Raw genomic sequence first — 21416 nt, forward strand, 5'->3', positions numbered from 1 at the left:
TATTCAACAGTTGGCAGAATTATCTTCACTCTACGGAATCGTAAAACTATTTTTACGTTCATTCAGAAAAATAACGTGATTATTTCATTTCTGATGGACTACTCGGTCAAAGCGACGAATTACATAATACACTTTGTAATAAATAATAAAGTGAGAATGAAAAACATGGTAGTGGAAGTGTAACAAGGCACAAAATACTTACAAACAGGAAGACTGAAATTTGCAGGAAATAACAAGCACTTTAGTTTATCAGAAAAATCCAAAGACTAAACTAATAAGGATTCACGGTGCACGACGGGTAGTAGATTTTGATATCATGCAGCATCAGATACATCGTTTATATTGAACAGATGTTAGCAAACTTTGTATCTGTTCTAATAATAAACGGGGTAGGAATTTATGGACATTTGAAATATTCATTAATCGGGAACCTGACAAACGTCAGCCAACGGGCGTCTCTGATTTTTATTTCTTCACGAGTAACTTTGTCGATTTTGTCCGAACTAAAACAGCAACTCACCTCATCACAGCCTTCGCACCTGGGCTTCAGTAATTCCGCGTAATGTCTTTCACAATAGATCTTTTCATCATGAACGCAATACGACAGATCGACCAATAAATCCTGACACGTGGTACACCTGAAACACGCCGGATGCCATATCAATTTTCCCATTCGAGGGGCCACGACGCTGACTTGTTGATTTGGAATGGATCGGTTACAACCGTCGCAAATGCTGTTAGGAGGCGCCGGTTTCGCTATGCCTACGTCTAGAGCTATTTCGTTTCTAGCTGATATGAAATCCTGGAAAACAGTGGACAATTTAACTTGGCGTCGACCGTCAAGCATCCTCATTTACCTGATAACTACTTTTGACGGAATCTTCGATGAATTTACAAGCGGTTAAGGCTAGATCTTGCTTGGGAAGTTGCTTGACTATCCTCTGAAGACGGGCGTTTTCCCCTTTGGAACCTAATTTTGGGACTTCGTGAGTTGGCAGTGATGAGTAATATTGGTCAACCTTTGAAAAGTATAAAGTCACTTTCCAATACCTAATTATGTCAATGGTTAGCTACCTGCCGTGCAGTGGTAAGGCCAGCAGGCACGAAAGTATAGCCTAAAGATCTTGCATCGAGTCCGTCATGATTTGAAGTGAGGCCCAAACGAGACCTTGCTCCATGTTCTGCCACTATTTCGTGGCCTTCCTTCAAGCATTTGCAGTTCTTGCAGTTTTTTCTGAAATCAATAAAACAAACGATACAATCTCTCCGATCATCACGCAGTCACACAATAAATAGAAAAACGTATCTTTCGCTATATAATAATTGCGATGTCATCGATTGAAAATACGATTTATGTTTGGGATCTATTTTAGAAATTTAATAAATTTCATTGAACTTCGTGACGCAATACCATCAGGTTTCGGAGCGATAACACCGCGTTTATATTGGATTTTCTGAGGTATTTATAGTAAACTCTGGACTATTTCACCGTACAAAATCCGCTTCGTAAATGATATCAATTCAAACATAATTAAAAAAATAATAATAACTGTTTAGCTGATTTAAAAACTCTTATTTTGAATTTTATATTAACAAATTAGGTCCTCATAAAGCTTTTTTTTTTATACGGGAATGGAAAAGCTGTCCTTTGTCAATTTGCTTTATTTGTTCAATTGGTCGGACAATGTGTTCCGAACAAGATTACTTCGATTTGAAACTTTCTAGGGGGCGGCACTCGCCGCTTAAACGCTTTAACAAGCCACAACAAAAAATTTTTCAACGCAAGTAGAGTTCTACTCGTGTTAATGTAGAGCTTACAATACTAAAGTCGAATACGTTTTGTACTTTGTAGTGAAACTATCGAAAGAAAGTACATAAACTGAGAAATAAAACCGTAAATCTGTACCTTATTAAATTTAATTGACAGCGTATCGTTTTCGATACGGCTGGAGATTCATGGTCGTGACATAAACAGGACATAAAATGTAAAAAATGACCGTGCTTTACATTTTCGCTTATTCCTGACAAAACGGTTCGATTTTCCTCTTTAGAAAATTTTCCCAATCGTTTTCTTAATAATTTATCAAAGTAGACAACTTCATATGCAACCCAATAAACAGCACAGTCTCACGGTTGTATAGACTTCATCTTGATAAAACCGTTTTTAAAAACTCCACGTAACCAGAATTGATCCGCTGAAAATGTATTTTCTTCCAAAGTTACTTTCATTCGTTCTACGTGAAATTTAAATATTTAGGTAATCTGTCAACAAATCTTTTGAATAAAAAGAATACAGTTTATTTCATTTGTTAAATGAAATAAATCCCACCATTCTGCCATGCCGAAGATAAAAGGATGTTATTGTTGTATTACGTGCATCAGTAAAAAGTAATGTAAAATATGCAGATACTAGTAATATTTTGTGGGCGAGGGTTTTTTCAAAGTAAACATGCTAAACGTCAGGAAAAAATACTCTCTTTTCAAGTTTTCAGTTATTTTATTACGTTGATACAAACAACAATGAGGAAATTGAGAACCTCAATTATCACAGTTTTGTAAACACTCATCTTAACATTAATAATTTTTCAAACTTTTCATCATGACTTTATCCGACAGCAAATAAGGAAAGTAATTAAACTCTGAAGACCTTGTAATGTTAGATTTCACCACCATGGGACATAATCATGAAGAGTAGTATTTAGCAGTGATTTAGAGAACTACAAATTTACAAAAAAACTTCATCTACCATTATAATTTATGGACCTGCTTCTAAATAATAAAAGAACAACAAACATTTTTACAAAAGATGCTAAAAAGTTATTCTTAGGTTGACGTTTATGAACCCGAGTTTAAAATACAAGCGAGTTTATTTTTAATATTATAAACACTTCAATCAAACCACAAAAATATTTCATCAATTGAAATATTCATATGGTACACCTGCCACTATTTGCTGCCAAACTACAGATTAAAGACAGTTCCCGTTTCATCTACAGGTTAATCAGAGTAATTTTACGTAATTTGACAAATTAGAAAAACCGAAATAGTGTACGTACAAAAAATCCAGTTTCGATAGAATGGTATGTGTGAAATTCCAAAGTCCACTAATCCACCAAACATTTTTTTGACGGTCGTCCATAATGGCAATACTACACCACATTCTTCAATCTTAAACACTGCTGACATATTTATGGACAAATAATTTTGCATTTTGCCCTTTTGAACCACTTACTTTCCATATTCTCCTATTTATTCAACTTATCACAGATATTTGTTCAGATTATAAATACGATGTTATTTTCCAATTGCTTGGTTAAATGACGTATCGGGAACTGTGTCCAGCCACTCTCTTATAAATGGCAACGATTCACCCATGTGTAAAAATTGACGTCAAATACAGGTATTTAATAAGAACTTATAACGTAATTTATAGTAAGCTCTTTAAGCAATTCGCCAAAAATAAACCACAGAACCGAACATGTGGGATCTGAGAAAGCTTGCACGTAAACTCAAAGCTTTAGGCAGAAGAATTCCAAAGTTTACCGATAAAAATTACACACTCTCTCATTTGATGGAAGAACAAACCGTAATTCATGGGAATTATGTCTGATTTATTGATTTGCAAATTATTATAAAGCCATTTATTTGTTTATTTGCTTTGGGAAAAATGTTTAGATGAGAATGATTTGATCGATTCCAATCCATCGGCCGGGTTTTATCTGGCTCGTCTGGTACATTTCAATACACATTTACAGACTCATAAATTGGTAATTCGAAAATTTTTATTTACTATTTAGTATCAATGGAGGCATTAAATAGTTTTTATGAGATTATTCGAAGTAAATTGGTAGTGATGATCGTGTGGTAAATTGGTGTTTCAGTAAATTTTTATTCTTCGGTATTCAATTCGTACCACACGAATTGTGCTGTTTCTGGTACTGGTGATGTCGTGTTTTAAATCTGGTTAACAAGTTGCGAGGGGAAATAAATTGAATTTATATCAGATCTGATTATTTTGAATAGAATAATTTCCAATTTATATGTGTGCTCTTTATTATCTGAATTTTTACAAATAGCTTCCAACAAAAATAAATTGGTCAAACAATGTATTTCTCACAGTTAACACGAAATTTAAGCGTGGAAATTATCAAGAATTTTCTTAAGTTAATCATTTCCGTTTGTAAACCGAGTTCTTCTTCCTTATCGGTTGTTGCTATTTCTGAAAAATTTACACACGATGCGATCTGTATTGTAAAACAAATAACAAATATATAACAAGTTAAATGTTAGACGATGATGTACTCGTACATACATACACACATAATACGTCAGATGCATACATTACTTATATTGTAAATAACCACTTCGAGAGACAGTATTATGTATTACGAAACTATTTACAAGACAAGTTAATATATTTTGCACCTTACGTATTTTATGAAACTTCTCCAAGTAAAAAAAATAATTCTTAGACATTTTATAAAAATTTGTAACATGTCTTTATAATATTTTTCAAAGCGATAATTCTCTTTTTTTACTCTCTTGGGTGACAAAAAGTTTTGTTTATAACTGCAGTAGTTCTTGGAAACCCAAAATATGTACCTTTGTTATGTCTGCGTCAATAAATTTCCCCTTTAGATAAGAGATTGTGATATTAACATTAGAAGCTTTGATATGAGCTACCGCTTATTTAAATATTCCGGTGATTCTTGCCAAAAGAAAATGTTTGCACCGAAATAAATAACAATTTTGTTATTAGGTACTACGATATTGCACAGGTGATCGTAACAACTGTGCCAAAAAGTTAAAAATATTACCTTCTGTACTGATGTCCACGTTTCCATTACTTCCAATTCTTACTGTTTTAACTGCAAATTTGACATTATCTTTACTTTGAAAATGCGATGAATTTTTCCTAAATTTTGACATAGGATCCCACTTCGTTGTATTACATTTATAAGATCACACAGAACTTATTCTTGAGTGAATTACAATCAAGAATGAATAATATTTTTATAGGTAAAAAATGAATGAATCATTTAAAATTTCAACGTGATTAATACGAAATTTGTGTCAAAAGGATTTATTATAAATTATTTCGTGAATACTTCTGCTAAAATTACATGAGATAATTTGCAACTTCTCAGAAAAACTGTGAAAAAAGTTGCCACATCAATAAAAACCAATCTGCTACCTACATTATTTTCGCTTTTATAGTTTTGGAAATAGGAAAATATCCGCCTCTCACGACCACCACCCAGCAAATAAAAATATTTATAGAGAAAAACAAACGTACTGTACAATATGGAATTGACAGGTGTACTGATTTCGCGTTGATTTATCGTCGGAAATTTTTTTGAAAAAAACAATTTGATTGCACACTTTAAATTTTAAGCATAAACCAATTAAAATTTTTACAATACGTAAAATGTTACGCTATTTTTACCCAATAAACCATTAGGTACTTGTGAAGTTATAAATATTATTATTCCCTGATTACTCTATCTTTTTTCTCACAAAATTTGATAATGAGACGGTTTAAAATTTAAATTAGGTATGGGCAGATTTTCTCGCTTATACTCCAGGAGCTTATCATTAGAAAAATAATCTTTGAGTTAGTTCAACAATGTGGTTTCAATTTACACTACGGTAAAGTAGTTATCATACATTCATTTATTCTGTCAATCTTTTGCGTTCTACGAGCGCATCTTTTAAATCCGTCCTTCGAAACTATTATCATGTTAATCTAAGCTAGTGTTATGATCTGTAAACAAACAGAACCTAAAACTGTAACGGCAAAAGTACCAATTTATTTTTAAATTAATTAATCATTTTTTGTCGTAAAACTGCGAGAGAGAAACAGTAAAAATTGAAACATAAAGTAAAAGTAAATAAACACAAAAGATAGTATTAAATACCTACATTAAGTACCTTGCGATCTGTTGCAAATCTTGTTCAAAAACTTTGGCGTAAAGCTGTAGAATCCTTACACATGCTAAGGTAAGTCCAGGCCAAGGATTTAAATCCTTCTCTTTAATGTTATTACTCAACATGTCGTGTTCACCCAAATATAAACTTTAATGAGCAGAAACGTTTACATTTTTTCGGGTACTAATCCGACACTTGTTGCACTATCTAGACTGTCACCACAATACTAAACAACAATTTCAAATATGTTGCAGCACTGAAATTATCATCGAGAGGAAATAAGATAAGAGTCAAGACCACAGAACCCCAGTCCTCAAGCCAAATATTACCTCACGAAACAGCACTATTTACAGTGAAAAACCAACATTTCGAACTGTGTCAACAATATTTAAATTTCGCGGTTAAGATTTGCGATCTAGGCGACACCGAAACAACGCGAAAAGTGAAGGAAATAGTAGAGATCCCGTATTGGTAAAAGTAACGAGCGTGCGCGTCTCATTTTAGACATAAAATACTGGAATCACTAGGAGTTTCGGTTGCGTTTTTCTATTTGGCGCGCAAAAAAAAATCAAAAATTAGCACACTTATAAGTGTACGAAACTCGTGCACGGTTACATAAACCAAGAGAGAATTATTTCAAGACAATCGTAAACAACTTGCGTTTTCACTGGAGCCTTACATGTTGATAATTTTAGACAAAAGAGTAAAAACAAACAACACTTCAGTACTAATTAAAGTAGGCTTAACTTGTCGAATCAAGGGCAAGGTTCCCGGTAATTTTATACAGTTCGGTACATTTATTTTGTCGCAGAGTGTACAACAACACAATAGGAGCGCATATCCTAATTGGGAGGAACTTTTGCAAAATTTTAATTACAAAATTGTTTAAGTACTAAAAGCCACGTGTTGGATAATCCATCACATCTACACTCTAAATTCACGAGCGGTTTGCGAATTTTCCAAATTGGATTTAACGGTATTAAAATAGAATCCAATAATTACGCAGCGTTTCTGGTGGATGTGGCAAAGATAAAAATAAAAACAAATGTAATTAAAGGCAGAAAAACCTAAAAAACTGTGGAGATTTTTTCTTGAGATGCGTTTATATGGTCCTAATAAAAGTGATTGGAAAAACAACAAATAAATGCTAAAAATACGATTTCAAACGGACTTACGACATCTCGTAAAATTTTAAAGTTCTTTCGGACAATTTTACTTAATTTAAATTGCCCCAAGACTGTGGCATCAACGTCAAATGTTACGAGCTATAACTCATATAAATATAAAAAATAATACCACAAATTTTAAACTAAAAATAATTCAACCATCAAATTAGCGTCAAAATTGAGCCGTTAAAATTTGTTTTTTCGGCGCAAATTGATGCTACTATCACTATCAGTTCCCTGTGAATTCTGATTAGATTACACATTTCAAGATGGCACTTTTCTGATTGACTTCCAGGATTTAATATTAATAACAGGTAATTTTGATCGATGTGTAAAGAATTTGACACGAATATTCCATTTGTTTCTTCCAATTTTATCAATTTCTATTAAGTATAAAAATTGTAAATATAGATTCTGACAATTATTTTTTTTATCTTGCTACTTTCGATGTGTAATCAAGGTGGTAAAAGTAGGAATTTTTGTAAGCAACTGTCTCTTTTTTTAAACAACAGGGAAAACTGCGTGGAGATTATTGCTCTAAGGTCGAACCAAACAAAAAGTTATTCCGAAAAAAACACTTCACTTTAAAATCTGAAAAAAAAACATTCAAATTGAGTCAATTTTTGTAATTAATTGCTGAAAATTCCAGAAATTTGTGTAACGAGCCGGCGACATACAATTCATAAACATGAAATATGCTTGCAGAAAGGCATCCAACTGCAGTATTTTAATCTCGAAATGATATAAACCTAGTGCATAACAGAAAGTTATTTAAGTGCATCTAATTTTTTTTCTCATTTGCAGCTTCCAAAAACATGTTTCTCAACTAACTACCCTTTTTATGATTGGTTTGCATCAATTCAATCTATTTTAATTGGATTCTGTTTCTCGTTTTCTCAATTTTCAAAATAATTTGTAAACGGTGCTCTGTAATGAATGAAATACGACGAGAGGTACAGAACTGTTTACATAAAAAATCTGTTTCATTCATCGCGGCTTCTATTTCCCCGAATACTCGTTAGTTACTACAAAACAGAAGAGCAACTCTGACGTAACATTTTTCCATAATTAACGTCGGACAGTCGGAATTTACAGGATGCCAACACTTAAATAATAGGTTTTGTGAATACTTGGCACGCTACTGATTAATGCCATTTCATCCGAAAAACAAATCGAATTAAAAAAATTTGGTGTACAGATCCGTCACATCCTCTCGAATTGTTCGACAAAATGATTAAAAATAGTTTATGATTTACGTGAGTTTGGACAATATCCAAAGATAAATTGTCACGTATTTTTCTAGTGTGAGCCTGAATTTTTCGCTGTCCGTTCGTCATATTAATTGGTGGTCTTTAGGCCGGAATGCAAACGCAAAGAAAACTAATTCCAGTGGCGGCAGGCTAAGACAATTTGCTTCGTTAACCCGATGCCCGTTGAAGTCATCAAGCTAATGGGGATAATAACGTTAGAGTTCACCTAAATCAGTTACTAAAAGGGTAATTGACATAATTAATGGTAAATATTTATGTAGTGCTGTACAATACCATTTATCGACCATAAAATCTGACATACATTAGGGAGAAGCGAAGATATACGACACCGATTTTATCAAACTGGGTTTATGCTCTCGCAGAACCTTAAAACGACCCGCCCTCCGTGCTCTTGTAAATGAATTTCTTCATTATAATGAAACTTTTCATTAAACCTATTACAGCAGAATTCATTATGTTGTTCAAGGGAACTCCGACAGCTTATCCCACTTGTTGAACTGTTTCGGTTAAAACTCTCAACAACTTGTTTCCATTTAAGAGTTGTAATACATATTTTGAACAAACAAATTACGTCGGTACAAAAAGTTCGTTTATGCAATACTAATTTATTACCCGACAGGTTTACGCGAGTCACTTTACTGTAATACTGAACGACAACGGCTAATGTTTGAATCTTTAAAAGGTGAATTTTCACTATAAACATAACGATCTTGCTGGAAAGTGTGCTGGACGCCATAACGGAATTTAACACTTCCCAAAAAGGCAAACTGCAAAACAGGCTTTATACGTCCAACAAATCTGGCTGGACTTTATTCCACTGAATAAATAATAATACGAATTATTTTATTTATGTTTATTTGTGGTGGTAAATACAATCCTTCGCGGGTTTCAAAATTTTACGAGTTTTTGCCACATATAGAATTCACGTAATGATTCAAAGGTCCTTGGGATGAGATAATGCGCTGAACCGCGAAATCGAGTTAATAAATCGTGCATAACCGGGATAAATGTCATATTGTAACCTTTTCACTTGAATTTAAATAGATGAGCGCTGGCCATAGGAAACCATTTTCGCGAAACTACAGGAAATAAGGTTGACATTCACGGTTTATTAAACAGAAAGAGCTACGGTTATGCGACTACGGCAAGTGTTAAAATCCTGTTAAATTGTTCATGCCGGGAAAATGTACGGCCTTATCGGCCTCCCGCCAGGAAATCACCTTCACGAGTTTATTGTGATAAATGGACAATTGATGTTGGGATATGGAGGTTCACTCAAGGATGAAAAACCTACATTTATTAAGCAACACGATACTAATTTAAATTTCCAACACACAAAAAATGACATCTCAATAATTGTATCCGTCAGTTGCCAGGACGAGATCTAACATTTCTTCTTTATCTTCTGGTATTAGGTTCGAGGAAAATGTAAAATAATCACCAATTCAAAAAAGTAATAATTTTAGACATCTTTTCAAATCAGGATCAAAAGTGTCACAAGAAGCATTATTATTTTCTTACGTCTTTATCTTTCGTTCCAGCTACAATTTATCCTATACTTGAATTGTATATGTGACAATAACATCATATAATCACCTATAAAACGCAGTGTGATGTAGGTTTTGTGTAGAAAGTATCAAATATCGAAAAACAATAAAGAAGTTGCTCTGTTGCTTAACGTTCGCGTCAATCATCGAACAGATCTACCGGTATTTTTAGAATATTTTCCTAGGAATTATTTGTCTCAGTTTTAGGTGACGTGGGCTAGACTGGCAGGATACCTTTTATCTAATTTCCTGCAACACACCCTGCACGAAGTTCTGTCTCATGACGTGACAAGAACCACTTCCATTCTCAAACAATCATCCAGGTTTATAATCCCAGATGACACTTTAATTCAGCTTGGGGAGTGACTCGAATGACGATGCTTAGAAAAATAATTGTTTAATTACGACTGGAAGTACTTGGCGGGGGGTGAGTTCGCTACAAAATTCAGTACTTAGTTTTAATTAAGTATCGTTCGTGCAAAAGATTTTTTTCACAAACACTATTTTTAACCGCAAACTAATTTTGGACATGACGGAAAAATAAATTGAAAATTAAATATGTACTTTCGATCTCGCAAAAATATACACTTTCGAGTATGAAAAATTGTGTTTTCTTTCAAGTGTAAAAGAAATCTAGTGAATTTCTAATTGACACTCACAAGCAGCAGTTTTTCTTAAATATATTTTCCAACGAAATAAATTATAGTATTAATTAACTGATTATTTTAGTGTGGATAAACCGATATATCTATTACTGGGGTAGTTTCATTTACTTTAAACTAGATTTTAAATTACAGCTTAATTTATGGGAACGATGATGACGGTAAAAAATTGGCTTACAGGCGAAGATTTATTAATCAGGCTGACGGATTAAGTATAAGGCGAATTAATGGTCACCCGTTAAGCCCCTAATTATTTTATGAACTGCAAACACGTCGATGGAGTTGTAATTAGGGCACACCGAGGATGATGACATTAACACGAACATAAGGCGCCAGATTGAAGATTATTTTAAGTTTTAGTACTGACATAATGTGGACTGTTCGGTTACATTAAATGCAAAGCATAAAATTTTATGTTGTACCTAGGGTATTAAAAAATATTCAACTCAATCAATGATTGTTCTACAGCAATCAATGATATTAAGAACGGTATCACCTTATCAGAAGGTCAAATCAGAACTGGATCTATTTATTAATGTGGGGTTAAGTGGGAAAATTGACTCGTAAAAATTTATTACTAACGATACAATAAAACACTTTTACTGCTTTATTACACTGTCAACAACCATTATTTCATTAGATCTATGTCTCAATTTGACAATATGGACCGATTTAATCTTAGTTTCTTATTAAGCGAAACAAATAACGTAATGCAACAGAAAAAAAGCAATAACAATCTGTGTTCAATACGTTCTTAGCAAATATGTTTTAAATATTTTGCTATTACATAATTAAAACAAAAAATAAATAGATATTGTGCATATAACGAACATACGTAAGATATATGTAAAGCATTGCTTTTTTAGTAAAAGGCAATCGGGCAGACTTTGATACAATCATCGTATTTTCGAAATTATTTTAGAATTTTTTCTAAATGGTAATTTTAAAATTATACGTTTAAGAACCATTAAAAACATTTTTTTTTAAATTAATACTCATTTCATGCTATTTTTTACTGATTCAATAAAATGAGAGAATTTCCATTTTCTCCGGATGAAAATTATTCGCCTGAACGTTATGCAGCCCAACCTACACAGCTGCACATCTTGTAGAGATCAGCAGAATTTTGCCCCAAGCGAATAAATATTGCAGTTCATAATTCGCGCTCAAGTCGATAAATCAACTTTTTCATTTTTTTAAGTCAACATATTCTCTATTGGTGATCGGTTTGCGCCTGAAGCTGTGACATTTTATGTTTGTAATTAAAAATGGAAATAATAAAATGTGATCGTATCGTTGGCGTAAATATGTTTCCGCGAATTACGACTAATAATTAATTAGTCTTATTACTGACGGAAAACTCTCCAAAAATAACAATAATTCAAATAATGTTCATATACAATTAATTTAGTGTTAAACTAAATTATCAAACTTTTGTTTCTGGCAAATGTGGGCGATTTGAAAACATAACAGTGGATGGTTACGTAAAAATGGATTAATTAATAGGAAACAAGTTTTACTGTTGTTGAATCTAAATTAAAAAATGACACCTACCTCCAGTTATGCGGCTGATATCCTACCATGCACTTGCTACATTCTGTACAAGGTTGACCAACATCTGTCTCTTTGATCTGTACACCCTGAAAGCATTAGTTTGCCAATTAGATGAAGTTCTAAATATAGAGGTTGCATACACAATTAAAAAAATTACACGGTTTAACGCATAATTCGCAGAAGCCTCAAATGATTTTCGCCATTAGACAAATAATTAATGCATCATTTGTTTTAGAGACAATTCACATTCTCATCATGAAATGTGCAAATATAGATTCTATTGTTTTTACACCATCCGAGGGATACAAAATATCGTAATGTAATTATTACGTTTTCAGTCTTCGTTAAACAGACTGTTTAAGAGATATGTAAACAAATGATGTCATGATATAATAGGTTAATAACGAGAAGAACCGACGTGCTGAATCACTTCTGGTACGAATTTGGAAAGTTTTTTTCTCGCACCGTATTTTGGATAAAAATCATTGCAGTTATTTACTGCTACACCTAATATTACAACTGTTTTATAGCAAGTATTACACAACAAAACTTTTCGCGATATCTAGTTTTCTTACACATTTTCAAAGACATTACCTAGACCCATAATACACACGTTGTCTATTTTGAATATGTCCTTTTATGTAATAAGAATACATTGATAAACTCAGATGACATCATTCCGTAGAGGTGAAGACAGGAATTTAGTCTTATCCGGTTAAATAATGCATACATTTGCGGTGTCTCATTGCATTCGAATCCAACCTGGCTTAGTTAACCAGTAAAAATATGCAGATTATGCAAATTACTCGAATCGTAAAAATATATTCACATTGTTAAAAGACTCTTGTCACCAAAACCAGCTTCAGGAAAGTTTATTTTTAACATTTTATAGTAACTTCATCATTTATATGCAACGAACACGAACAACAAAAACTCGTTATAAGAATTGTAGACAATCTTATTGGAATACATTGTTTCACTTAAAACATGTAAAAGAATATTAATTGTCTATGAAATAATATGGGAATAAAAAGGCATTTGTGTCTGTAACTATTTATTGAAAGGAGCTATTTAGAAAATTAACAGATTACACAATGAGTCGATTGTATTTTTTTTCATCCAATAAATGAAATTTCTACTGAATATAAATTAGCGAGAATATTATATACTTAAACGCCCTATACAAAATCTCAATACTTACTTAAATGCAATAACTAATCATTTATCTAACAATAAATCAAATTTTGATTGATGTCATTACACATAATATCGAGCTTTATATAACCATTATTTCATTAGAATAATTGCGATAAATCATCTAAGAGCACATACTCTTCACCAAGGAAAAACAGTGTAGTACATTCACCGACTAAAAAAAAGTAAAACTGTGTAACATGTTGATATAAATGTTCCTATAGCGACTACTCGATTAAAAATAATAACTGCAATAAAAAAGCAATAAGTCCTCTTATCATATAACAAATATTTGAATTTCGATATGGCAGTAAAGAGTACGAAAAATTCTTCAACAGCATATCCTGTCAGGTTAATTTAAATTAAAAGCGATTTTGGACAACCCTATTGTACTCAATTTCTGTCTGTTACCATTAGGAATCTTGCATAGGCGCCATACAATAATTCCAACATGGTTACACCTACCTAATATTAAAACCAGTTTATCAAATAAATCTGGTTTACTAATGGTTTCTGTAAAAATGATCAAGTTACAATATTTAAATAAATCTAAGGATTCATAACTAAACATTTTTTCATGAAAAGATACCTTTGTACAATTCAATATTGCTGATGACAAATTCTTCAATTTATAAAAGAAATTCTAGGTCAATAAAAAAACTTTGATTACATAATATTAGAAGATGAAAAAAACGAATTTATTGACAGTAACATTGTCATACTTTGTCAGAATCGCTTTTTGTGGTTAACCATTTGTCAATTGTTCACTAAAGTATTTTTAAAAAATGGATAAAACCGAAATCTTGTTGTAAAAAGGATTTATGGTCACAAAAAAATCATTAGAATGTGAGTGAAGTATTAGGAAATTGTGTACCTTTATGGCTGTAGTGATTTTAAACATATAAATTCCAAAAAAAAAATACAGCAAAGAGTGTGGTTACACAATCAGATAGTTAGTGCCTGCAAACCTCAAAAACATTACCACCAGGATCTAAATTGGTTTCTTGAAAAATTCATCATAGTGTGCTGAAGCTTAAGTACATCACTTTGATTCAGGTGAGAACGCCAAATTATTGAGTGGAGACACAAGGGTTCAATATTTCGTATAACCACCTTAGTTGAAAAGTTAGGCATCAGTTTTTTTTCGTATTCTGATTGAGTGCCTTTGATTAACTACTTGCCGCAGGGTGTGCACCTTGTACTTCAGCCCCCACTGACTCTTCATTCTCAAAATTTAAAAAATGCCTCTGATGTGCACTGATTTTCCAAGTGATAATACGACGAGGCAAATGAGCGGTTTCTGGCAAAAACAAAAGAATATTTTTAAATTTTCATACATACATATTCTTAAAAAAAAAAACAACATTCGCCTTCTTTCCTGATTTTGTAGTCTTTCTTTCGTATCATTTTTGTCTTCTGTAACAACCATTACATCAACCACCAAGAAATGTATTTTGCGATTTCGTAAGAGATAGTGACAGTGATTTATACATACAGACATAGAATAGAGGTCACAATTCACAATAGAAAATGAAACACTTATGATCCACTGAGTTATCGAATAGACCATAAGAAATCGTGTAGCTTCTGCAAAGCGGGAACATACAATTATTAATAAGTAATAAAGGATTTTTGTGAAGAGTGGAAATTTAATTTTATTTGTATGTAATAGTAAAATTATAGTAAATATATTTTGTGCAGAAAATTAAAACAAAAACGTACAGCTTTCTTCATATACCATATAATTTACCAACAAATTAAAACTAATTTTAAACAAGTATGTAATGTGATGTGAATAAATTCAGATTATTTTTATTTAATGCACTTGAGAACACTGTCTTGACTTTTGGCTGTAAGATAATGAGATAATAATAATGATGATAATAATAGGTAACAATTTTATTCAAATCTAAAAAAAGATTTTTTTGTCAAAAAAACCTATCAGAAAGTGGTAATTCAACTTTTTAATTTCGTAGCCAGTAAATCCTCGGCCTGAATTTACTGTCCAGGTATGTTACAAACAAAAGCTTTTTCTAAGTAAATAACAAAAAACCACCTCAACGATATAGTTCTTCCCTTTGTTCGTATAAAATTATTGTTCTTGTTATCTGTTAGTGTCCAAGCACGAATGGCACGATAACGGTGAAGTCAAGTCGAACTGAATTTCTAAGAACAGCAGCATTCTGATATCAACAATTTGCTGGTTCATACGATACAAATCAGCACATTCAACAGATTTTGCAACAGACTTAAAAAAAGAAGTTCGTCATACGTCGTATGGATCTGAAGATTACAATAAGAGATCAGCAAATTAAAGGCAACGTAACGTAACGCAATTTTTGTACATCTAACCCCTATAATACGTATAACCACAGTGTAGAACCTTACCTCTTTTCTGGGAATCTTAACTTTCCACTGATTTCTACTGTCATCATGCGAGCTATTTGCATCGATACCATTTATGGTAACTTTGGTGATTTTCGGTTCATCGTAGTATCTATACGACGAGCGGTAAGAACTAAAACCTGACATATTTTTTTAAACACTCGCGGCCACCGTGATACTGAAATGATGAAAACGAAAGAAATTCACGAAACAATTGCCAACCTTCCGACTAGTTTTAACACCTACAACCTCTTTAACCTGTACTCGTTGGTTCGGTTAAGATAGACTACGGATTTATGTTTGGTGTAAGATATTTTTGCGTCACTCGTCGTGGGCACAAAACAAGAAAAAACACAAAACGTCACTTCTACTAATAAGGCACAAAAGCGAATACGTAGTCATTGCCAGCAAAAAAGGGTCTACAAAATTTACATTTATTGACAGAAATTTTCACTTTGTTTGCTAACATTTTTTTAAGAGAACAGAAAATATCTGTAACTGTTGCTAATTAATGCCGTTATGTTAATTGTGAATAGTTAATATCTAGTCATATTGATATGGAAAAAAAATGGTCCATGATCCACGTTCTGGCTTTTATAGAACACAAAAATGTAGTCTTTTCTTCAAGATTAGTTAAAAATGCAACATTTTAACGGTAAGCACGTCAATTTTCCAAAGTTTTAGGAAACATGAAAACTCTAACCATCGGTATAAAATTTGTACAATTTATAAAAATAATACATTTTTTCTTACTGAATCTAATGATAATTTGACAAAAAAAAAAGTATAAAACCAAAGACTTTGATACAATTATCTCATTTTTCAATTAAAATTTGTTAGATTTATTTTGTATGTTTTATGGATTTAGGTATGATGCTTAGACTTTTGCACTGATACACTCGCAGTAAATCCTTGAACCTCCGCAGATATCTAAATTTAAAGACGACAAAAAAATCTACACGGCACAAATAGCGATAATCCATATGCAATGACTGCAAAAAAGGTCAACTTTGCATCAACGTAAAAGCTCATTGCTCAATGATTAATTCCGAACAGTGATTTCTTGTGTGTTAGATTCTGAATAAGGTCTGCATGAGTCACACATTTTCAAATCTACCGATAGTTCACAGATTGTTCCTCACGGTTCTCAAGCAAGGCTACCATTTTAACAAACCGTCAAATTAAACAACCCACGAGGTGTCCAAGGTGTCCCTCGCCTTGTTTATTCCTTGTATGGAAATACAACTGTATGACGTCAGTGACGTCACACATATGCAACGATTGAGTAATTAAGCAATGATTCTGTCGACCTGACAAGAACCATATTTATCGCTTTATCGGTGGCACGTCGTTTACCATATGTCGGGACAATCCTATGACATGTTCAAGTCTGGGGATAATAAAAAATCACCACCGCCATTAAGATGCCGAGACAAGTTGCGCGGCCTTAATAACATCTAGAACTTGTAACTTGTAAAACAGAAACTAGTGCCACATTGCTGCGAAGAAATTGGGTTGATTCTCTATCGACTTTGTACTCCAGCAGTTCGTTGGCCGAGTATTTTATTGTCTACATAATTTCTTAGTTCCTGGCCGAGTCGCGCAAATTGATATTGGCAAAAAACTTTTGTAAAACAGAAGGTGTCCATATAGATCTGGCGTGAAACCTTTTTATCAAAAGAGCAATTAGTTCCACTCGAATAAACATAATCGCTTAAACCCGATTTCAATGCTGTTCGAGATTAGAGACAATTTCTTGTTCCTACGTTTAAACTTGACACGAATGGATCTGTACCAATCCTTATCCTTCCCGACTGGTTGGGGATTTACTTTAATTTACCGGCATTAAGGCACTTGACAAACTACCGCAATACGCGAACATTTCGCCAATGTGAAATTTCCGACTCAAAAAAGTGAAGAAAAACGGAAATTGCGGTTTGCATACCACGTCTAATTTAAAATTATGACGTGACAACTGAAATAAAATTTTATGGGAAATTTGGTGAGAAATATTCTTTCTATACGTCGATACTGGATTTGGTCCCTTGTTGCTTTCGTAGTCAACTTTGTCCGATCAATCAACTTCTAACTTAACTGTTTAATCTAGTCGTTTTCAGTTAAAAGGGAAGCTGCTACTTAAGTAAAGATCAAGTCGTTAAAATGAATTTTACACAATTTATCAACGACGTTAACTCGTCACCTTCATAACTGACAGTTATTTAAACTGCGATAATTATTAATTTTAAAATAAATGAAAAACGATATATTTTTCAAACATGCCAAGATGTTGGCATTAAACACATCTTCTAAATACAATAAATAAACATAAAGACATATCTTGTTTTTATTTTCGAAGACCCTTATCGAAGTGTTCATCACAATGAAATACATATATTAATTTTACAAATCTTTGAAATCACGTACACATAATACCTATAAAGATGATACATAATACTAACAAGATCTTTCCTCATTATTAAAAATAATACATATCTGGTTATGTTTAGTATTTTAAATTACATGAAAATGTCGAAAATTTCTCTCTTTACCTCAGATGTTTTAACACTGGGATTAAACAAATTTTAAAACTTACAGGATGTTTATAGAATGTCACATAAACAATATATGTACTATTAGGCACGTGAACTCTACAGTATATTTAATGATATTGGAAATGTTACGCAAGCATTAAAAAAACACACAACATTCTTGCAGTCCTATTTCAACGATAGTGTTTTCCGATGAAACTACTGATAAGTCAAATTATCACAGAGAAAATAAATATGTTTGTTTAAAAAATCTTGAACAATTCTTGCCGGCTCACTTTTAACAGTTATTGGCTGATATTAATAAACAGGTAGCATTTGCTTTTGATAACAATTTTTCTAGCCTTTGCTCGCATATGCTATGCTTTTATTTATGTGTGCTAGCAAAGGCTAAAAAAATTGCTAGCAAAAGCAAATGCTACTTCTTTATTAATATGAGCCATTGTTTCATCAAAATGTAACAACAATATGAACACAAAAAAAGGGCGAGGCGGCTACGGAAAACAAAATTTCTGAAAACGTGCGTAAAGTTTGTCCAGCGAGAGATTGGTTGACATAAAAACCATTAAATTCTACGTAGAGGAAGTAGTACCTAGCGCACGTGAAATTTGAAATATATCCTTCAAGCAGTAACATTTTTGCCCTGAAATTATGCCTTAATTAATGTATTCTAGTGCATTTTGTAGTGTTGGGTTAATTTAATACAATTTAAAATGTCCCAATCTCTCGCTGGACAAAGTATAGAAACTTAATAAACCGTTGCTTTTATTTAAAAAATGGTTTTCACTTGAGAACTATTCATGACAGAATCTCATTTTCGAAATGGAAACGAGTTCATCGCGAATGTTTGTAACGGAAGCACGCCGTGCCTGACAAGTTTTGTTTTTCATAACCGTCCCTTATCTCGTTTTTTGTTGAGCATTGGTTGATCATATTGTACACGGTAAAGCAATATGACGTAACTCTTCTTTCTAATGACGATTAATTGAAACATTTTTTAACATGGCAAACATCTATTGGAAACTAGCAACTCGTTAATTTATTTAAAACAACTGTTAAGAATCGTTACGTTTTACCGTCAAAATTTGTAAGACAAATACACAAGAGAGCTGGTATTTTCTTGTTATGACAAGTCACCTATGAAATTCATATGTATTAACAATACTGTAATGCAGCGAATACGTTAAAATCGACAATTTATTTATTTAAAGTGGCTTGACGATTTTCTTTATAATGTAAGTCGAGTCGTAAACTTAATTTATGAAAAGTTTCATTGATTATGAGAACACACCGTAAAAATACCAAATATGTGATTAAAGAAATCATTACAGATATGTATTTATTTTATCAGATAAATGTTTGGTTACTCAAAGCAAAAATAATATGTAGTTTCATAACTTGAAATTTTTAAATATTTAAGAAGTGACAAAAAGCAGGTCTCATAAAATTACCATCTACATACATAGATTCGCACTTTGATTCTTTGACTTTTTTTTTTAACAGAACAAGGCAATTCCAATTACCCGTACATTTCAATAAAAAAGAGCAATATTATTTTGTTTGCCAGTTCTACGCTAATTACTGGTCATGTAATGCAGATAACAAACTTTAAATCTGATGATGAGAAATATACTTTTTTTGGCTACTTTGAGAAATCCAGATAATTTCGTGAGTCAAAATATAAACAGAATTGGCAAGAGATTAAGAACATATGATTTCGGTGACTTTTGATAAGATTATATTTTAATCATCTCTATCATTGCCATCTGTTAAATATTCTAAACAAATGGTTTTTCCCAGATTAAAAAATATATACATACAATGAAATCAAGTCATTTTCCGCAACACATAATGTAAATATACGTTTAAGTTAACTTTCATGATAACTTAGGGGTCCATTTAAAGATACAGACTTCCCTTATCCACTATATCCTGGATTAACCCCCTCAGGCAAACTTATGGACTTGGGCGAGAAAGAAAGGACAAAAGGCTTACACAAATCGCTTACAGCTTGGTTTTATATGCAATATACTCGTAGGTACGACATTTTCAACGTTAGAAATTTTTATATTTTATAGAAAAAATATTATTATTAACAATATAACCCGAAGATGCTGATCGACGTTTAGTATTCATAAATGTAATCATTTATGAAATTTATTATTCATATAAAATAAATAACATCTAAATTGGTATATTACACGTATCTCTTTGAGTATTATGGAATAACTTTCTAAAAATAAACAGAGGCAAGAAGTTGTTGATATTAACCAAATTATTAATAATAAAACAACTTAATGATTGTACATGCTTACATTTCGCGTTGAACTACATACACCATAGAATGCGTTTGTGGGGAAATATTGATTATTTCCTACATTCCAAAAAGGTGAATGTCTTCTACCTCTTTTGAATAAATCAATAGACATTTTTTTATCGCTTGACTGGTTCCAAATCTGGAAATTAATTAGTCGTTGATGCCATCTCGTCGAGTGCTTCTAACCGTAACTAATAGCAAGTCAACAATAATTACAAATTTCTTGAAAAAAATTATTTAATACCAGGTAACATTTTTCTGGTTTTTGATGCACTTAGTTTGACGTATGAGTTATCTAGAATGTCTAATTCTAATTGTCTAGTGATGTGGACAAGTTAGAACGGGAGACACGGTGCATTTTAAAAGCCGGCTCTAAATTATCAAATATCGAAATAAAATGTGTAATAATAAATGAAAGGTGACCAAAAAGACATAACTTCTTTCATAAAATAGACTAAAACTAAGGATAATATGAAATATGAATACTTACATCGGCCGAAAAATATTCTTGAGGTGTCCTAGTGCATATCATTTTTATGGTTACTTGAGTTTTAGGTTAAAAAGGTCATAACAACACGAATTCTAATAAAATAGAACATAAACACACAACGATCACATATTTGTAAGTAGTAACAAATAATAATTTTGTAGTGAAAAAGCAAAAGAAAAAAGTTTATAGGTTAGGATAACTAAAATGAGAAAACAACCTACCACACAACATTCACCTACACAACTGAATTTAATCAATATTTTCTTCTTCCATATCTGGTTTAAATTTTTATGCAACCAATCTTCTTGCACCGTGTCAGAGTAGCCAACCTAAAATGAGCGCCGAAATTTAAACCT

At 32.3% G+C, this 21416-nt stretch overlaps 1 protein-coding gene across 7 annotated transcripts in view; it reads right to left on the reverse strand.

Moving 5' to 3' along the window:
- The window catches only part of Lmpt (Limpet), a 38704-nt gene extending 17317 nt beyond the window's left edge, over positions 1-21387 (reverse strand). Inside the window, exons 1-6 of one of the 7 annotated variants that reach the window (XM_069048794.1) lie at positions 21282-21328; positions 21061-21152; positions 12129-12214; positions 1075-1234; positions 858-1019; positions 521-802 (exon numbers count right to left, since the gene is read on the reverse strand). In XM_069048794.1, the coding sequence (XP_068904895.1) occupies positions 521-802; positions 858-1019; positions 1075-1234; positions 12129-12214; positions 21061-21102 (732 nt within the window). In that variant the 5' untranslated portion in view covers positions 21103-21152; positions 21282-21328. Of the gene's footprint in view, positions 1-520; positions 803-857; positions 1020-1074; positions 1235-3056; positions 3155-5922; positions 6177-12128; positions 12215-15710; positions 15870-21060 lie in introns of those variants that run through there. The other 6 variants (XM_069048797.1, XM_069048793.1, XM_069048791.1 and 3 more) reach the window with 6 other exon arrangements.
- Positions 21388-21416: the final 29 nt, after the last annotated feature.

This window comes from Tenebrio molitor, chromosome 5 (assembly GCF_963966145.1).
Source record: "Tenebrio molitor chromosome 5, icTenMoli1.1, whole genome shotgun sequence".
Taxonomy (NCBI): Eukaryota; Metazoa; Arthropoda; class Insecta; order Coleoptera; family Tenebrionidae; genus Tenebrio; species Tenebrio molitor.